This window comes from Pithys albifrons, chromosome 2, assembly GCF_047495875.1.
Source record: "Pithys albifrons albifrons isolate INPA30051 chromosome 2, PitAlb_v1, whole genome shotgun sequence".
NCBI lineage: Eukaryota > Metazoa > Chordata > Aves > Passeriformes > Thamnophilidae > Pithys > Pithys albifrons.
This window is the reverse complement of record NC_092459.1, coordinates 110,761,158-110,779,819: the sequence shown is the minus strand read 5'-3', so window position 1 is coordinate 110,779,819 and position 18,662 is coordinate 110,761,158. Positions and strand designations below refer to the sequence as shown.

At 39.7% G+C, this 18,662-nt stretch overlaps 1 protein-coding gene across 3 annotated transcripts; it reads left to right on the top strand.

Annotated features, from left to right (window-relative positions):
* The first annotated feature begins 1,505 nt into the window (after positions 1-1,505).
* C1D (C1D nuclear receptor corepressor) lies at positions 1,506-15,467 on the top strand. 3 transcript variants are annotated; one of them, XM_071582085.1, is made up of 6 exons: positions 1,521-1,613; positions 9,020-9,106; positions 10,096-10,242; positions 11,535-11,601; positions 12,063-12,118; positions 14,910-15,467. In XM_071582085.1, the coding sequence occupies exons 3-6, from the start codon at positions 10,096-10,098 to the stop codon at positions 15,084-15,086; spliced, it is 447 nt and encodes a 148-aa protein (XP_071438186.1). In that variant the 5' UTR covers positions 1,521-1,613; positions 9,020-9,106; the 3' UTR covers positions 15,087-15,467. The 3 variants fall into 3 exon arrangements, with proteins under 3 accessions (XP_071438188.1, XP_071438186.1, XP_071438187.1); XM_071582087.1 differs by lacking the exon at positions 9,020-9,106 and having other exon boundaries at positions 1,506-1,613; XM_071582086.1 differs by lacking the exons at positions 1,521-1,613; positions 9,020-9,106 and adding an exon at positions 9,183-9,206.
* The last annotated feature ends 3,195 nt before the right edge of the window (positions 15,468-18,662 follow it).

Here is an 18,662-nt window from a genome sequence, read left to right as displayed (position 1 = left end):
TCACTACATATTCTTGTAAGTAGTCCCTTTCTGTCTTTCCCATAGACTCCACTGAGGGCCTGGAAGCTTGCAATTAGATTACTCCTAAGCTACCTCTTTTCCAGGCTGAACAATCCCAATTCACCTCATTAGAGGTGCTCCATCCCTCTAATCACATTGGTGGTCTCCTCTGGATTTGAGGAGACACACAGGAGAAAACACAACCAGTAGCACCATTAGAAACACCTTCAATCAAGGGTGAGGCAAAGATGTGCAGCCTCAGGCAGGAACACGTGCCAACCATCAGGGATGTCTCCGTGTGATGTCTGGCATTAGGAGACCATCTCTAAACCCAGTTTGTGCCTCCCTTTTTCCAGGAAGCAACTGGGAACACTTGGGAACAGCTGGAGATGTGTTCTGCCAGCTGTTTACCTCTTCCATCCAGAGGAGCTGGCTGTTGCAAAGCGTGTTTTCTGCCTCAAAAGAGCATCTCCCTCCCCACTGCAGAATCCTAGAAGATAAGGGACTAATGTGTATGTCTTAAACAGTGATAAGTGGATGGCTTTGGAGCCAACCAAGGACTGAATCATCAGTTGTGGGACAAACATCCCTGTTGTAGTTCCTGGAGATAAGCACAAGACAGTGCAGTACAAGTGCAGGAATGAGGCCAGGAAGTGGGCATGGACTGTAGGGGGGATCAAGATTGCTCAAGACACCCAAAGCCCTCTGACTATTTCTAGAAAAGTCTGAGAGAACAGACTGCACATGGTAAATAATTTGCCTAGAAAGTGAGAAACCTGTCCTCAGTGCATAGAAACCTATCCTTAAAAAGGTACTCCCACCAAGGCCAGGCAGTGTCCCCAGGACCCTGGACATCCCATTAGCTGCATCAAAGCTGGAACCAGAACTGGGATTATTTTTTTTCTCTTTTTTCTTTTTCTTCTTTCTTCTCTTTTTTCTTCTTTTTATTTTCATTTTTCTTCTCATTTTTGTTCTTTTTTTTATTTTCATTTTTCTTCTCTTTTTTGTTCTTTTTTTTCCTTTTTCCTCCTTTTTGTTTCTTTTCCTGTTTTCTCCTTTTCCTTCTAATCCTTCCTTCCTTCCTTCCTTCCTTCCTTCCTTCCTTCCTTCCTTCCTTCCTTCCTTCCTTCCTTCCTTCCTTCCTTCCTTCCTTCCTTCCTTCCTTCCTTCCTTCCTTCCTTCCTTCCTTCCTTCCTTCCTTCCTTCCTTCCTTCCTTCCTTCCTTCCTTTTTCTTTTACTTTCCTTTCTTTCTCCCCACTCTTTAATTCATCTTTCTTTCTCTCTCCCCCCCCCCCCCCCCATCCCTCCCTCCCCAACAATTCATCCCTTCCTTTCCCTTTCACCCCACCCCTTTATCCAAACACGCCGCAGTAGCTCAGGGACAAACTTACACCAATTTCTACACCAAGCCTATAATTTTCTTCTTATTTGCAGCCCCTCTGCCTGCTCTCGCTCCGCGTACGAACTCTGTGCGTCTCCTCCCCCTTTTCGTCACATCCCGCCGCCCTTCCCGCATCCCGGTCCCTCCCGTGACGTCACCGCCGGCGCCGCTCCCGCCCCTCGGCCCGCGCTGTCCGAGAGCCCCGCGCGGGGCTCGCTCACCTGCCCGCAGGTAAGAGCGTCGGGACACCCCCCTGTGCCCCCCGCATCCCCCGGGAGATTCCTGGGGGTTCAGGGCTTTCCTGAGGCCTTGGAAAAGAGGGAAACGCTGTCAGGGCCGCTGGTGGCCGGGCACGGTGTGTGCGCTGCTGGCGCCGCGTGCGAGCGGAGCGAACGTAGTTCATGGTTTGGGTTGGACGGGACCTTAAAGATCATCGCGTTCCAACTTGCCCAGCCACGGACAGGGACACCTCCCACTAGACCGGGTTGCTCCGAGCCCCGTCCAGGTTGGCCTTGAGTGTTTAATGCACATGGCATTGCATGGCATGACATAGAATCATAGAATCGACTGGGTTGGAAAAGACCTCCGAGCTCATCAAGTCCAACCCTTGGTCCAACTCCACTCCATTTACCAGATCATGGCACTCAGTGCCACGGCCAATCTGCGTTTAAAAACCTCCAGGGATGGAGAATCCAGCACCTCTCTGGGCAGGCCATTCCAATGCCTGATTACTCTCTCTGGAAAGATTTTTTTTCTGATCTCCAACTTCAATTTCCCTTGGCAGAGCTTAAGCCCGTGTTTTAATGTGTGACTTGCTTACGTATCCATGAAAAAGAGAACACAGACTATAGGCTTTTTTCCCCCCCTTATGGATGGCTGTAGGTAGGAAGGCTGTATACAGGCAGCAAATAGCTACATTCCTATTAAAAGTTAGTAAAATAGTGTTTTTGCAACTTGAGGAGCCTTGAGAACTTGATAACTGCTGTAAGAAGAGTGTGTTTTTCAAACAGAAGTTTGCATGTACACACCGTGGTTGAAATGGCTCAGCAGCACTCTTTTCCCTAAACAGAAAGGCTTAAAACTACTAAGCTCAAGTTCTTCGTGTTTAAATAGGTCTTGTTCTTGTTCTCTCATGTTGCTGCAAAGGTGAAAATATCCCCTTCCTTACACTTTGTCACAGCTTTCTGACTGCAGGCTTAGAAGGGACTTTGAGTTGCAAATTAAACTTTAGATTATGCCAATTTTAAGGCATAATTTTTGAGACAAACAAAAATGGAATATCTGGGTTGTAAAATCAAAAGTGAAAGGCGTCTCGTGTATTTCTTGGCCACTTCCAATGTAAAATACCTGGATATTGCTAATCCCTTGGCAGTACGAGCCTTGCTAAAGACGTCAGAAAGCACTAGACACAAGGCTCTACTCCAAAACATGAGAAACTTGAAAGGAATTCATAGAAGTTTTTAGGCTTCCTATCAGGAATGCACAGACCTTTCTGATAAGTACCTTTGTCTTTGAAGTGGTTTAAGATTTTTAGAATCCCTTTGTCTGTGGTCTGCTTTTTCTCTAAATAATTAAGCAATGCACTGGAATGGTACTGGCTACCACAGCTCCGGGTGGATATTGCAGAACTAGAGCTGGAAAAGGCAGTAGAGTAAGAAGAAACAGGTGACTGCTTGAGGGGTAACAGTGAGAGGGAAGAGATGATGCCAAGGGGATGTTAGAGCGGACTATGAAAGATTTGAGGTTGCAGACTTGATTACTATTGTCTGAGCTCTCTTTGTTCACTGTAACTCTTTTTCTGCATCCTTCATACAGGTTGGCTGTGAGGCTTTCTGCAGGGCCTTGGGGTATGTGACACAGTTACCCCATCACACACACAGTATTTTCCATGCATGCTGTTCTCTGGAGGTTCCATTTTTCTCTGCTGAGATATTGCTGAGGTTCCTTTTTCCAGGATTCACTATTCTCCTGGCTCTTCCTTCTCCCTTCCATGTCAGGCTGTGGTTACTGCCATGCCCTCTCCTTCCTGTGCCAGGTCAGATTGCATCTCTGTTCCCCCTCCTCCAGTGTTTCAATCCCCATGAAAACTCCATGTCCCCAGATGAGTTTTGACTTCAGTGTTTCAGCACATCCCTTTTCTTTGCTGATAGTAGCTGATCTCCTTTCTGTCAGGTTATCAGCTCTTAAATTCTATTCAGGAGACAGTTAAAAAAGACTTTTGCCTTTTTTTTCTTGCATTAGTGAGATTGATCCTAAGAACACAATGTTTAGAACACAGCATCCCACAGTTACTGTGTTATGTTCAACAAAAGATTGGTAAATATGCTTTTAATAGTGTCAGAGTTAGCACAAATAGCAAACAGCCAAAAATACGTTGGGATCTCTGTTCAAAACTGTACAGAGAGAGGTGCTGCACAAAATGCAAGTAGAGGAAATTGAATCCTGATAAAAGAAAGTGCTTTTTCATGCATTGTAGAACTAGTAGCTAAAGGAAACAAAGCAAGTCTGCAGTTGAAAAGGAATAAAAAACTCCTTGGCTTTAATTCTGGATTTTCCTGGTGGTGATACCAGTGGAGAGTGGCAGTAAGTTTTAGAAGAGGTTGTAAAGTTCATAGTTGAGAGCACACAGGAACTGCAGTCTGGAGGCAAGTTATATTTCCTGTTTGTGAGAGCTGTTATGAAAACCTCTCAGGAAGAAGTGTTCTGGGCATACCTAAAGAAAGATGGTTTTATCATTGTACTTACTGATGGGGGTACTGGCAGGTTGGAGCTGAACAAGAGCCAGGTTATACTGGATTTGCTCAGAAGAGGAAACAACTGTGTCATCAAAGGTGTGGAATCTAGGATAGCTGATTAGAGAGAGTAAAAATGTATGAATTGTGAAGATCAAATTGAAGGTTTACATCAGAGATGGTTTGTGTGGATATCGATGCAACCATAGTGAATATGGGTTGTTTGAGCCAAGCTGAGGTTACTGTTTTTTCATGTGGTATCCACCATGGGCTGAAGTGTAAGTGAGCCTCAAAAATATTATTCCCCCCCCCCTTTAAATTTTAATCTCCTTTTCAGATGGATCAGAATAAACTTTGAAGCTCAAGAGACTTTTATCTCAGAGGCAGACTGGATCCTGACTTAGAAGGCAGGATTAAAAATGTTTGCTCAGCTGTTGCTTATTTATAATATAGTGCAAATTGTGCACTGATTGACTACCATGGCTTGAGTTGGGATATTTTTAAGGGAATCAAGATAAGCCTGTTGGTGTATACTTAGTATTTCATGTAGGCCTTTTTACTTCTGCAATGGAAATCTTTCTTGCAAACAAGGTTGTGAGTTGGCATTGCAAGAGAGCTCTAACTGTGCTAGATCTGCTCTCCAGCTACCCCAAGCTGGCTTGAAAAGCATTAGTAGCAAAAGAAACCTGTGGACACAGTGATGATTGGTGGGCAAGTAATTATTTATTATCAGTTATAATGCTAAGGAGTGTCTGTCACAGATTAGAGCCTTTTGAGTTTTTCACACATGGATTTCTGTGTCCAGAAGAGGTTTGTGGCCAGAGAACTTGGTTGTGATCTCTGGTAGCTTTAAATTTAGGATGCTGATGCGGAGAACCACAGTGTTGCAGCAGAAGGGACACCTTTGCTGTGCTTGCACATCCACTGCCTTCACTGCAGGCTGTGAGTCAGAACTCCAGAGGGACAATAGTGCCAGTTTTCAGGAGCTGACAGAGATAGGTTGTCATATTGACGTTATTAATGTGTTTGTTTGAAATTTGAGAGCGGTTTTATATGCCCTGACCAAAAGGTTTTGAGTTTGTTTTGGCTTTCTCTCATTGGTTTGGGCTGTCTGTATGCAATTTGTAAATATTCGTGAAAAGAAGTGAAGTCCAATCTGATTTTTGTTAGGTGAATAATCTGAAAAAATAGATGATTTGAGCTCAGTATGGAGGCCAGGCCTTCTAGTGCTTAGGGAATATAGAAGAATAAACATGAAGTGTGAAGTGAGCTGCAGTATTTAGCAGAATGTTAAATTACTTTTGTCTTATTGTTTGCACGTGACGAAATATTCCAAGTACACCATTTTTATCCTGAACTTGGAATTTTAATTCCAGTTGAAAGCTGTGTGTATGACACTAACACTGAGCATTTTTTAATTGTGTCTTTAGGGGTTTCCTATTGCCATGTTGACAGATGCATGTACCTTCCACCACTTTCACCATTTATCTTCAGCAAAATCTCTCACAGAGGAATCCAGGGCCTAATTAGAGTTTATGTCTTTCACTATGACAAAGTTTTGCTGTGGGGGTGGAAGGGAAGTTTGGTTTTGCTTTTTAAGCCAGCTGGCAATCACTTTCTAAGGTTTGTGTTAAAGGAACAGATATATTAAAAAATTACTCACAAAACCCATGTGCAAATTGACTGCAGTTTTTCCTTGTCTTACCTTTATATGCCAGTCATGGGTGTACTTTTCTTAAAAGGGCTCTGCAGTTCTTCTCTTTATTCTTCTGGAAGATAAATGGACAATTTTGCTACTTGTATTGTGCACAACCATCTGTATTTTCTTTGTTTTTATTTAAAATTCCTTAATAGAGCATTGAACTTGGTTGTATCAGATCAGTAGCCACATTCACACAACAGCAAACTGCTTTTGTCACCTGTTTGGTCTTTTTTTATGCAGTCTGCAGAAGATGACATATTTGCTCTTTTTCCTTTTCCTATTTGTGTCTTTTCTGTGGTACTTTAATAATGTCTGATATTTCCATCCCTTCCCTTTCTCCAGTTCCAGTGTATTACTTGTTCTGGTTTATATGTATATTGATATGTTGACTGCAAAGAAAAGAAAGTGTTGTTTGTTTTCTAAGCATAAGTTTACATAAATGTAGTCATGTTTCAGAATAAATGAGTATTTATTCCAAATTTTTCAGAAATTTCAGAATATCCAGACATTTTCTACCTGTTTGGAAACTCATTTTGTAAAACATTTTTAACAGACCTAAATGCAATGCATAAATTTTCTCATTAAAATGGTTTACTCTTGCAATTTAAAGTTTTTTTTTTCCTCAAATATATATTTTTATGGTTTTTTTCCCTAATAACTATAGGGCAGCTTTTGAGCTCGGGGGAAAAAAGGGAAAATTGTTTCTGGTAGATTAATGTTATGAAGTCATAGCACATTTTTCATCACTGTTGTTTTGCCTCAGTGTCCTTAATCAATCTAGGCCTTTTCTATGTTTATGGGTTATGAACTTTCCTTTGCATTCTCAAAATGAAAGATCTTATAATGTATTACTTTTGTTCACACAACCACAGGTTATGTGTTCTGCATCATAAGTGTTACTGCTTGGGAAAGAAAATGCTGTCTTAGAATCATAAAATCATAGAATTGATTGGGTTGGAAAAGACCTCTGAGTTCATCAAGTCCAACCCTTGGTCCAACTCCAGTCCCTTTACCGGATCATGGCACTCAGTGCCACGTCCAATCTCAGTTTAAAAATCTCCAGGGATGGGGAATCCACCACCTCTCTGGGCAGCCCATTCCAATGCCTGATTACTCTCTCTGGAAAGAATTTGTTTCTGATCTCCAACTTCAATTTTCCCTGGCAGAGCTTGAGCCCGTGCCCCCTTGTCCTATTGCTGAGTGCCTGGGAGAAGAGACCAGCCCCCACCTGGCCAGAACTTCCCTTCAGGTAGTTCTAGACAGTGCTGAGGTCACCTCTGAGCCTCCTCTTCTCCAGGCTAAACACCCCCAGCTCCCTCAGCCTCTCCCCATAGCACTTGTGCTCCAGTCCCTTCACCAGCCTTGTTGCTCTTCTCTTAGTTCCTTTAGAATTCCCCATTATTCACATACTTACTCAGCAAGATTTTTGTTACTTCTTTCACCTGAGTATTTCTACTATCCCTAATTTTTAAAGTGGGATGTCTGTGCCAAATAAAATCTGTTTGAAAGTCAGTAAGTTCAAAACAGAAAACCCATCTAGTAAACTTAGACTTTAGCAATGACTTAAATGTTTGCTTGTTCAAAATACACAGAGAAACACTTGAAAAATTTTGAGGGAAGTTTTGTTTGTGGTTTAATAACTGAGACATAACTACTGAGGGCAGTGTAGGCTTTAGGTGTGTTTAAAGAATCCCTGAGGTGATCTCTGTTCCTCCCACTTCTGGCTTTGTCATTCTGCAGGTGTGACTGTGCAACCTGTGTATTGATTTTGGCAGAAACAGTTCTGGGGAGTTTCCAGTGTACACGTTTTCTAATGTAGTGTAATTTTACTCTTGTTGATTTAATGTTATCAAAATCATTTGAGGCTGTTGACTGCTGCCTTACTGTTGGCATGTGCCAACACTGTAACATATCCTGCCTCCAGATTAGTAATGCTGAAACAACAGTGTAATGAAAAGAGAGAGGTCCCTACACAGCAGGAGTAGGAACTTGCAAGTTCCTGTTGAAATGAACAGAAAACACAAATTCAGCAAGCTCTTCCTCCTCGCTGGGTAGAAGGAGTGGACTTAGCAATGAAGTCCTTTGAAGTCTAATGCATGTTTTTGCCCCTCCTTGCTAATTGGCAGTGTCAAGTGAATATTTTGTGATAGGAGGACAAACTTAAATATTTCTGGTTCATGAGACAGCAATCACAGCAAAATGCATTTTGAACTGTATCTGTTACCTTTCCTTCTATCTCCCTGCTCTTCTCTCTTATTTAGGTCTAGCTTGGTCTAAAAAGAATATCAAATATCCTCTAGTGACTGTTCATCCTTGCAACTGCTGTAAAACAGCTCAAGTTAGTTTTGATAACACATTCCTGCTACAGGCTTTTGTTGGTTGTTTTTTTATTCTTGCTGGTGCTGGATACACTGATAAAGGGAGAGAGTAAAGTTGGAATTTATCACTATGCCCATGCCTGTCCATCAAATTAAGACTTGTAGGTTAGGTATTGAAGTGATGATTGGATTGGATTACACCTTTCTCCCTCTGTAAGTGTAGGAAATATGTATGGACAGACAACTTCTGACCCAACTTATCTGTACTAAGAACTGGGAAAGTCTGGCTTCTTTTGTAACTTTGAGGGACTTTTTTTATGCTGTATCATATGACTAAAAGTTAACAACAAACATTGTTTCTGAACCCTTTTAATCAGCCTAAGAAGGGTGATTGTAAAGCAGGTGGCCAGGAGAGAATGAAACAAACAGTGTTATCGTAAATGTCAGAAATAATTGCAGGGGTATTTTGCCTTGCTGTGGGCAGCATGTTGTAGGTCCAGCTCAGCTTTCTTGCTTAGGTCTGCTGCAGCTGACTGAAAATATTATTTACATCTGTGGGTCACATGCTGGGGTAGGGAGGGGACCTTCAACATCCTGTGGTTGGCATTGTGATTTTGTACTCAGTCTGAAAGCCGGCTCTGACCAGGACAAACAGTCATGCAGCTGAGTGGGATTATAATTCTTAACTATCCAAACCAAAACAGTGAACCCGAGTTTGTTAACTGGCTGATCAGATTTCTGGAATCACACTGGTGTAGTTAAAATTGGAGTTGCAGGCAGGCTTGAGTAGCTCCACGCTGTTTTTTCCTCAAAATCTTCCTCCTTTTTGATCTCCAAGAGGCAATATAAATAAAAAGAAACCTCTCTCACACATTCTCTTGCCAGGAAAAAGGAAAGATCAAATTGTTACCTATGACAAACTCCAGTGATGTGACAGCTGTTTGCACTGACCTTGTGGCTTGGTGTTCATAGGTAAAGTGCAGTTTCTCTGTTGCTGTTCCTGCCCTCTGTTCTCAGCAACTGTGGAGTGGGATTATCACACTCATCCTGAGGAAAGGCTGCAGTGATCCAGGTGCTCCCAGTGTTCTTGATGCAGCTCACCAAATAGACAGGATGTTGGAGAAAACATGGCCCTAAGTAACATTAACTGCCCAAGATAATATGTGATTTGAGAGGAATTAAAGGTATCAATTCTAAGCCAGCAGGTGGCTGGGCTGTAGCCAATGCCATGGTACTATATAAATGCTGGGATCAGAAAAGGGGGGCTTTGGGATTTTCACACCTTATTTCACAGTTGCTGTGCATTGATGTGTCTACAAAATTTCCAGAGTATTCTGAAATCCCAGAATCAACTCAGCTTTGTTATTGGTAGAGTTATATCAGAGATTATAATACCCCATAGAGAATTCAGAAAACTGGATACAGGGTTCACAAGAAGAATTTTTTGGACTGACTTCTAAATTTAGTATTGGAAGATGTAGCTGACCCTGACATACCTGGTGCTGAATAACCCCTGTAAAGCTGAAGTAATGTCTGTTCTAAGACAGGCTGAAGCCATATCCCTGTTGTTTTTTTTTCCTGGTGTCCTGCCTGTTGCTTGGCGTAGCTCTTTATGTAGTGTGATTTATGGAGCACTTCTTTTAAACAAGCAAATAATTCCTTTCTATCACAGACCATAAAAGCTAAACACTGTTTTGGGACTGTTGGAAGAATAGGTACTACAGTCATGTCATTTGTAATGCTCCTTCATGCCATTTTGCACAGCAGCCAGTAGATATCCCTGGAATTACAGCACCTTTAACGGTGTTGCTGTTGACATTACCTGCTAGAACTCTTCACAAGTAGGCATTCCTTACAATGTTTAATGAATAAATGCTAATGCTAATTTATTGTAAAATACAATCTTTTGACTTTGTAGGCGCTTAATGAAAAAGATTACTAGTTTTGTTTCCTCTTTGCAGATGGAAATGTCAGAAGATGATAATAACTCAGAAGAATATCCCACTGAAATTCATGATTATCTCACAGCATTTGAAAAATCCCTTGGTTCTGTAGATGAGATGCTGAAGACAATGATGTCTGTTTCCAGGAGTGAGCTGCTCCAAAAGGTAGATAATCCTCCTTTGGAAGCCATTTCCTTGTTAATACAGGAGTACTTGGGAACCCAAACCGAAATAAAAGGGTCTGTTGGGCCAGGCACTGCAATAACAAGTGTGACACTTCCTACCCTTAATACCTGCTATTTGAAATTCCTACATTTCTAAGATACCCAGATAGTCTTACAAACTAAACAATGAAATGCTCTTCCAAGCTGGTAAGTGATGATCTTACCAGTGAGTCATTTAGGCAGAGGACATTCTGGCTTATTCCTGACCTTCCTTAAAGTGCATGCTGAGTGCTCTTTGATAATGGAAGGGTCATTCACGTTTTTGGCTTAGGCTTCTTCACAGCAAACTTAATGGAACTTGGTGTACCCAGGGGGATATAAAGGTGAACTGACAGCAGTGAGGATTGATCTGATTGTAGAAGTCTAGACTTGCAGAACCTGAGCTGTCTCCTCTAGCTATTTTATAAGTCTCTAAAATGTCACTTTCTATCAGGGCATAAAGGCAGAGCAAGGTACTGCCTGAGAACTTCATACAAAGCCTCTCTATCTTTTAACATTTAAAGCCTAACATGTAATTTCTTTCTGTAAGGCAAGAAAAAGCCAGCACATGAGAAAGCTTCTTTATCCTATGAGGATTTCTTACACAAATAAATTATGAAGAAAACAGTCTTGACAACACAAGATCTTTTGACAGTATCCATGTTAGAACTAGTGAGCTGTACAATGATGTTATCAGTTTCTGGAAATCCTGTAGGACTAAAATAATAAATTGACTTTGACAGTCAAGGGAAAAAAAACACCCTCATTACTTTTATTCTTCCTTTGCTTTACATCCTTAAATATTCCAGCATGCATTGAACACACAGTAGTGTTAACATACATTATATGTTCATATTTGAGTTTCAGCAATCTTTTTTCCTTCCATTGATAGTAACAACTATTTTGAACTAAATTTCTGTGGAAAAGCCAGGACTTGTTTCTGATGAGACAGTAGTCCAAGAGCTACATGCCAAGAGATATTTGTGCTTTTGGCTGTATGGGACTGTGACATTTCACATCAGATTGGGAAAATGACATGAATTCTTGGAGATGAGAGAATGGATCTGTCTGTGATGGCACAGAAATAGGTATAAATATCATGTCAGTGAACTTGTGGTGCAAAAATGTGCAAAAATTCAGTGTGCATCTTGTCATTAATACATTCACAATTATAAAATGTGCATATTAATAAAATCTGTGCACGTCTTGCTTAAAAATGTACAAATGTGGTGGGGTTTTTGTTTTTCATTCTAGTTAGATCCTCTTGAGCAAGCAAAGCTGGATTTGGTTTCGGTGTACACGCTGAATTCAATGTTCTGGGGTGAGTATGTGGTGGGGGAAAAAGTAGTATTTGTGATTGCCATCTGAACACCTAGACAGCTGCAAACATTAAATAATCATATTTTATAGCCAAATAATTAAAACTTTGGTTACCCTGAGGACCCACATTATTGCCATACGTAGGGTAAATGATGTTGAAACTCCAAATCAAAAATCTATATTTAGAAAAGCTGACTTTGTACATGCATGAGGATGTTTCTGTTTTTTAGTGGCAACCTTTTCTGTCCTTTTAGGGACAGAAACTTTAATCATGTTCTTCAGGGGTTTTCTTAGCTGCAACATTTGATAATAGTTTGTCAGATACTTAACAACATAGTTAAATTAAATTCTTTCTAATGACTTTGTGTAGAAACTACAATTTTCCTATGGGACTGCTTGATGGGACCCTCAGTCATGACAACTTTCAGTTTCAAAAAAAATCCCATTTTTTTTTTCTTGTAGTATACTTGGCTACTCAGGGAATCAATCCAAAGGAACATCCAGTGAAACAAGAACTGGTAAGATTTTTTTACACTGCATGCATCTTGCTCAGGACAGTTAACCCATATAGAAGAAATGTTTATATCTACATTTAAAATTGGTATGTTGCTATAATAGCATGCATATGCTACTTGGTGTTATGTAACTATTTATATGCCCTGCTGGGCTCTCTGAATTAAGAAAGTCATATTTTTAGTTCCAAACAGTACTGTTTAAAGTACAGTTGCAGACTCTGCTGAAATTAGAAAATAACAAGATGATGAATGATATCATCTAATCTTTCTTTTTTTTCCACCTTTGTTTGAGAATTGGGTTCTGAACAGAGCAGCTTTTCACTTGTATCTGTTAAATGGAAAAATGTTACATGTCTGATAATAATTTATAACTTCCAGTACGGCATTTTTTTCTTACAAATACTTGGAATCATGTTAATCTCTGAAGCTGCCTTTTCTTACTTTTGTATGACTCTAAAAGTATAGTGTGGTTGATTTACTGGCAAAGACGGGAAAGAGCCCCCCTCCCCCTTCCAAGTCCTCCATTAATTCATTTTCTCAGCAGTAAAGAATCCAGTTCAGCAACAAAGCTAAAAGCTTTTTTGGCACCAGTTGTATGTGTATTGTCCAGTAATTCTGCATTAGTGACATATTTACAACCTATAATAAATCTTTTAGGTTTGTCTTTATATTCCATTTAGATGCATGACTACAGTGTAGAAGGCTGGCTATCTTGAAAATTCTGCTGACTTAAAATATCAAATCATTTAGCCTGAAGGAAAAATAGAAATCAAAACTTCTCGCTCCCCATTTTAATTCCTGTGTAAATGAAAATATTAAATCTGGGCAGTCGTAAAATGCTTTGCTTAAATGTAATCCTTACATAACCAGTGGAGTGGTAGATAGGACTGAAAACTGTGGAAAGCCAGCCTGAGTAACAGGAATACTTCTATTTTTAAGGTTTTCAGTAGTCTAGACTGGATCATACTAAAAAAATGCACCAGTTAATATTTCATGAGCTTTCAGTCAGTTTCTTGTTCCTCCTATATTATATAGTGTCTGAATATTGTGTTAATTTAGTGTCACTAAAAAATTTTATCTCTTCTGCTGTGGATATTTTATGCTGGTATTTTACTTCACAACTGCCAGTTGTTTGAACTCCAAAGAATGAGTGAATTATCATAGCCTAGATTCTTATCCAGCTCTCTTTTCCTTCTGCAAGCATCAAGGTGAATGAATGCACATTCCTTTCTTCCAAGAGCATTGTGATGTTCTTATTCATGTGGAAAGGGAATTAAAAAAGACTCTTCTGTCACAATTGTTTTGTTTTTAGAATTGCTCTCCTTGTGTACATACAGGGATTCAAACTGTATTAATAAAACTCACACTCAAGCTATCAGAATTCATTTCTTTTGTCACACTGACATTTTTCAGCTCCTTTTTCCCATGTTGATACTTGTAGGTTTGCCATCTGTTCTCATTAGGCATCTCAGGCACCGAAGAAATATTACAGTCAATCATAATTTCAGACCCTGTAAAGTCCTCCTCATTAAGGCTGTGTTTTTGATACAGACAGAGAGGCCAAGATCTTGACAGTTGCTTATAATGATCACTGAAGGATTGAAAATCAGATTCTGCAATGTAGGTCTTGCAACTTTTGTCCCAGATTCAGAGACATGACGATGGCTGTGTGAGAAATGTGTGGGTTGCATATCAACATTTCTATTAGCAGCATCCATAAATGCTCTGTTAATCCACAGTTACAATTCAGGTATCATGTAGAGGGCTACATATATGTGTAGATTTTGTTGCTGTTTTTAAAGGAACACCTGAAGGCCATACAGTTGAAGGCCATATTAGGCTAAATATGTGAACATGAAATCTGTCAACCAAACTGTTAAATATTTTACTGAGTTACTATAAATGTCCTCCCTAGTCAGCGAAGAGAAGCTGGCACTTAACAGAGGGGGATTCCCATCTTAGAGGGGCTTAGTTGCCCTCTCAAAGTAATTTTCTTCATCTATTGCAGGCGTAGATGAGGATGAGTAGGCACAGAAATGAAGTTTTTAAGGTGGGAGGATATACTTGGGTGGCGTTGTTAAAAAACCCCCACATGGACATGGTGGGCAAAGCTGTCAAGAAAGTATCCCCTTGCTTTATGGAATGGCAGTGGAAACAGGCTGTTTCTGTTATTTATAGTCATAAACTTCTGATACAGCTGGAAATTCATCAGGCTGCCTTAAACAGGGTCACTGATAGGCCCTCTTGACCATTTCAGGATCTTAACTCCTAGACTTTTGTGTAGTTGCATGTGTAATGCTTTTAACATCTTTAATTTTGTGGAAGATGCTTTCTGGCTTTGCTTGGACATGCTGAATTTAGGGTTCTTTTGGAGACAGTAGGCAGGCAGTATAATTCCATCTATAAATGTGTCAAATATCTAAATATTATTTTGCCACCTTTATGTAGGCCAAACTCCAAACTGAGTTCAGGATTTTATTTTCTAACTTTGCTTGCCAGAACAGTTCTCATGTCACTGTAAATCACTTGCTGAGTCTTCATCTCTGTAGGACTTTGTGTTCCTGTTACAGTAGATGTCATGCAGATGGTGTGTCAGGTACCTGTGATGGAAAATTTACTAAAGGAGATGTCTCAAGTTTAAAAAGAGCCTGCTATATGTATTTAAATGATGCTATTCTTCTAGGTATTATAAAGTGTACAGTGTGGAGACTTTTTACTCATTAATTCATTTTAGCGGCAATCTTGGAAGAATGGTTTGAAATTCACTTTGCTTTTTTTTTTGTTTCCTCTCTAGGAGAGAATAAGAACGTACATGAACAAGGTCAAAGAAATAACAGACAAGAAAAAGGCATCCAGACTTGATAAAGGAGCTGCTTCTAGATTTGTGAAAAATGCACTCTGGGAACCAAACGCAGAAAATGAACATACTTCCAAAACTCCTGCTAAAGGAAAAAAGAGACAGAAGGACTAAATCTTGGTTTTATATAAATTAGAGACACTTAGAACTTGTTTTTAAATGCTTTGCATACTGCATGCATCTCAGAGAGGTGCTGTGTAACAGATTAAGTTATACTAAAGAATTTTACAGGATTATATTTTGTCCAGAACACTTGTCACTGAAGTGATTGCATTGAATATGTGTCTAAGAGTGCCATTGGATGCATGTTTGAGTGACATTTCATTATTCAAAGGATAATGACCTGACATAGGCTTGCTGGTAATAAATACCAGTGATGTTTTTTGTTTATAATGCCTACAAATTCCACTTTTTTTTTGTACTGCTGGATGATTTCTTGACGCTTTTTTATATGTCCTTAATCTCATGAATATTAAAATGTTTCAAACCATGCTATCCAGTCTGTGCTGTTCATTACAGAGCATTGTGTGAAATGCTGCTTTTGTAGAGTTTTGTACAGTTTATTCACTGTGTTAAACTGTTTCCTTTTCAGCTTCTGAACTTGGAACTCGTGCCATATTCCCTCTGAGAAAACAGAGCTTCAAGGGCCACAAGCAAACAGCCTGGATTCTACTCTAAGCCCCCATGTCTAGTCAATGGAAATCTTAGATATCCCCTGAGGGCAGTCTGTAGGGTCCAAAAAAAGAAGCAGGCTTGGGACAGCTATTAGGAAACAGCACATGCAGGAACTTGATTGGAATTTTGGCTGCAGTGCTTGTCCCTTACTGCTGATCTCTGAGAAAAGTGCTCTGAGGTGGTAGGAGTGTGGTCAACCATTGGTGTTCCTCAAATCTTCATCAGGGAAAGTGTCCTCTGATGCAATCAAAAACACTGCTCTGTCTTGCAAATACTGTTTTTTTCCTCAAAATTTGAAGCTTAGCCCTTCAGGATAGGAGGTGTGTTAGAATCATAGAATCATAGAATTGATTGGGTTGGAAAAGACCTCCGAGATCATCGAGTCCAACCCATCGAGTTAGGTGGGTTCAATTCTCAAGATGCTGCAATAAAAAGCTCAATTGTCTGCCCGAAACCTATTTAACAATTAGCAGTTACCTAATTACTTATGAAGGAAAAATAAACAGTTCCATTCACAAAAATAGTTTGAGTAGCAGTCCACAGAAGTGGTTTGGAAATGTTCTTAAAGACTAAATGCTAAGAACAAAGGAATCCAGTAGAGCTGCAAGCTGAATGATGTGCAAGTGGATGGTGACTGTCCTCACATGGACTGCAGCTGTGCAGGGCAGAATGTGGACTAAATTGAATTAGGTACTAAAATGAAGGTCCTTCTCTCATTGGTTATCTAAAAATACATACTTGAAAGTAAAGTATCATTGACAAGTTTATTATATTTACATGTTTATTATAAAGTTTTTGAATAAACAGCAATTCCTTCAATCCCACTAAGAAGAGAACTGGCTTTTATATATTTTGATGTTGGTACAGAACTTTGCTGCCTCAAATCCACAGGACTGCTTAAGTGAGTATACATGTCAAAAGCCCATAAACATTTGCCAGTTGAGAGTTAAAATGAGAATGCTTTGTTTCTAGAGCTGAGTCTCATGGATATGTCATATAAAAGGGATGTTGGACTTGGGAGTTTGGGGGTTTTTGTGCAGTTAAGGTTAAAAATGCAAAGGCCCAAAGGGTGTTCTTGACCAAAGATAGCACACTTGAGTAAAGCAGTTCTTGTGGTGTGCTCAGTAGGTTTGGACAGTGGGGCTTTTTGGAAGTCTGATTGTCCTAACCTGATAACTGCAAATAGCAGCCTTACATTAATATAAATAGAATTCTGGACTGGCTGTGAAAGTAGAGGTTTGCATGTGCAGAGCATGAGGTTCAAAATGTTAATCTCAAACCCACTGATCTGAAAAAAAAAAAAGAAGAAAGGCCAGGTGTTCTTCGGACTACTGGGGAAGACAATAGCATAGAAGTGGTCTGAAGTGGCACAAGGCAGAGCACTTTAATTAAGAAATGTTCTGGCAGATAATGTCCTCCTGCTTGGAGAGGCTTTGTCTTGAGGAAATGAGCAGCTCAGCTTGTATTTATGCACAGTGCTGTTAATTAAAAGGGGATTGAAGGACATTTCCATTACATGATTTTCCTCTTAAGCTTCAATTATAGCTTTTGTTTTAAAAGGATAATTTCTGGAAAAGGTCATAATTCATTGTCCAGTAAAGTACACAGATTTCATTGGTAAATGTTTAAACAGGAATAATGCAAGGCTATTAGCTAAGACTTACCGAGGTAGAAGTCCTTCTGGTATAATTAATTATATACAGGTATCTGACATTAGTAATAGGCAGTTTAAATAGATAAATGCAATTTTGTAAAGTTTTTTTTTAAGACTTGCATCATTCAGTGTGGCTGTTCATAACCTGGATTTGTGGCTTTGCTTTTCTGACACAAAGAAAACAGACAAATACCCCACAAACTAAGAAGCATCACCATGTGCTTCTTATTCACTAACAATCCTATTAGAAAGAACCTTGAAATCATGATTATGAGTACTAAATGTTTTTTATATCACTGAGATGATTATTTTGTTAAAGATTTTGTTTTGATACAGGCATGTAATGGGTAACCTGGTTTTGGAACTTTTCTTGCTTTCTAGTCTTTGCACCAAGGAACTGAGGAGGTTGGCAAGAGCATGGGAAGTTACAGCTGTGGCTGGAATTTGATATGAGGCTGGATGGGGAATTTTCCAAGCTTACAATAAAATAAAAGAGAAATGAAAACACAACTCAAGACTTTAAAACCTACTAGTGTTAGTGGCAAATAACTACATAAAAATAGGAATTTGACATTAACTGTCCTAGCCATATAAAGAGATTTTACTGTATCAAAATGGGTACCTTTGATGTGAGAAACTAGGTGTTTTCTCAGCTGTGAAAAGCTGCTGCAGATCCACTCCTAGAAAGCATCTCTCTGATAGTTTCCTGTGGCTGTAAACAAAGGAGGAATTTTACTAGGGCCTAAATTCTCATCCTTCTAAATGCTACCCATGACTTGGGAAGTCAACACATCGATGGTGCTCATTTCTACTCCTTCGGAGTTTTTATTACTAGAGAACTGCACCCCTCAGAGTGGATGTTTTATTAAGTCATCCTGGTTTGTCCTGGCCTTGAAAATCAGTGAAGCTTTGTCAAAATCTATCACTGTTGCAGTTTTATTGAACATCTCAAATGTATTTATCTGGAATGATAAAAGCAAACAAAATTCTCTCAGAATCAAGAATTATTTTAGGTTTAAGAGGGTAGACTGATTTTTTTAACTGCAGGGCTGGGACTATTACAAATTAAAGGTAAATCCTGGTTTTCTCAGGAAATTACCTCTTTCACCCAGGAATTGATGAAGACCAGGTTCTGCAGCCCTAGAAGATATTCAGATCAAGGCTTCTGTTTGCTGTAACTGGGAACAAGGGTGGAGTTACATTGGTGTAAGTGGCATCTGTGGCATGGGGTTCCTTCTGGCAAGATCTCACTGAGCTTTATCTCAATTCATGCAGATTTGTCTCTACTGCAAGCAACAACACAAAACCCCCCTGACACCTAGAAAAAAAAATTTCCTGTCTAACATTGCTACAAGCTGGCA

Excerpts from the sequence above, each read along its gene's own strand:
- C1D (XM_071582087.1), top strand. The coding sequence starts at position 10,096 with ATGGAAATGTCAGAAGATGATAATAACTCAGAAGAATATCCCACTGAA. Across the intron at positions 10,243-11,534 it reads GGAGTGAGCTGCTCCAAAAG|TTAGATCCTCTTGAGCAAGC; the intron begins GTAGATAATCCT and ends TTTTCATTCTAG. Across the intron at positions 12,119-14,909 it reads ATCCAGTGAAACAAGAACTG|GAGAGAATAAGAACGTACAT; the intron begins GTAAGATTTTTT and ends TTTCCTCTCTAG.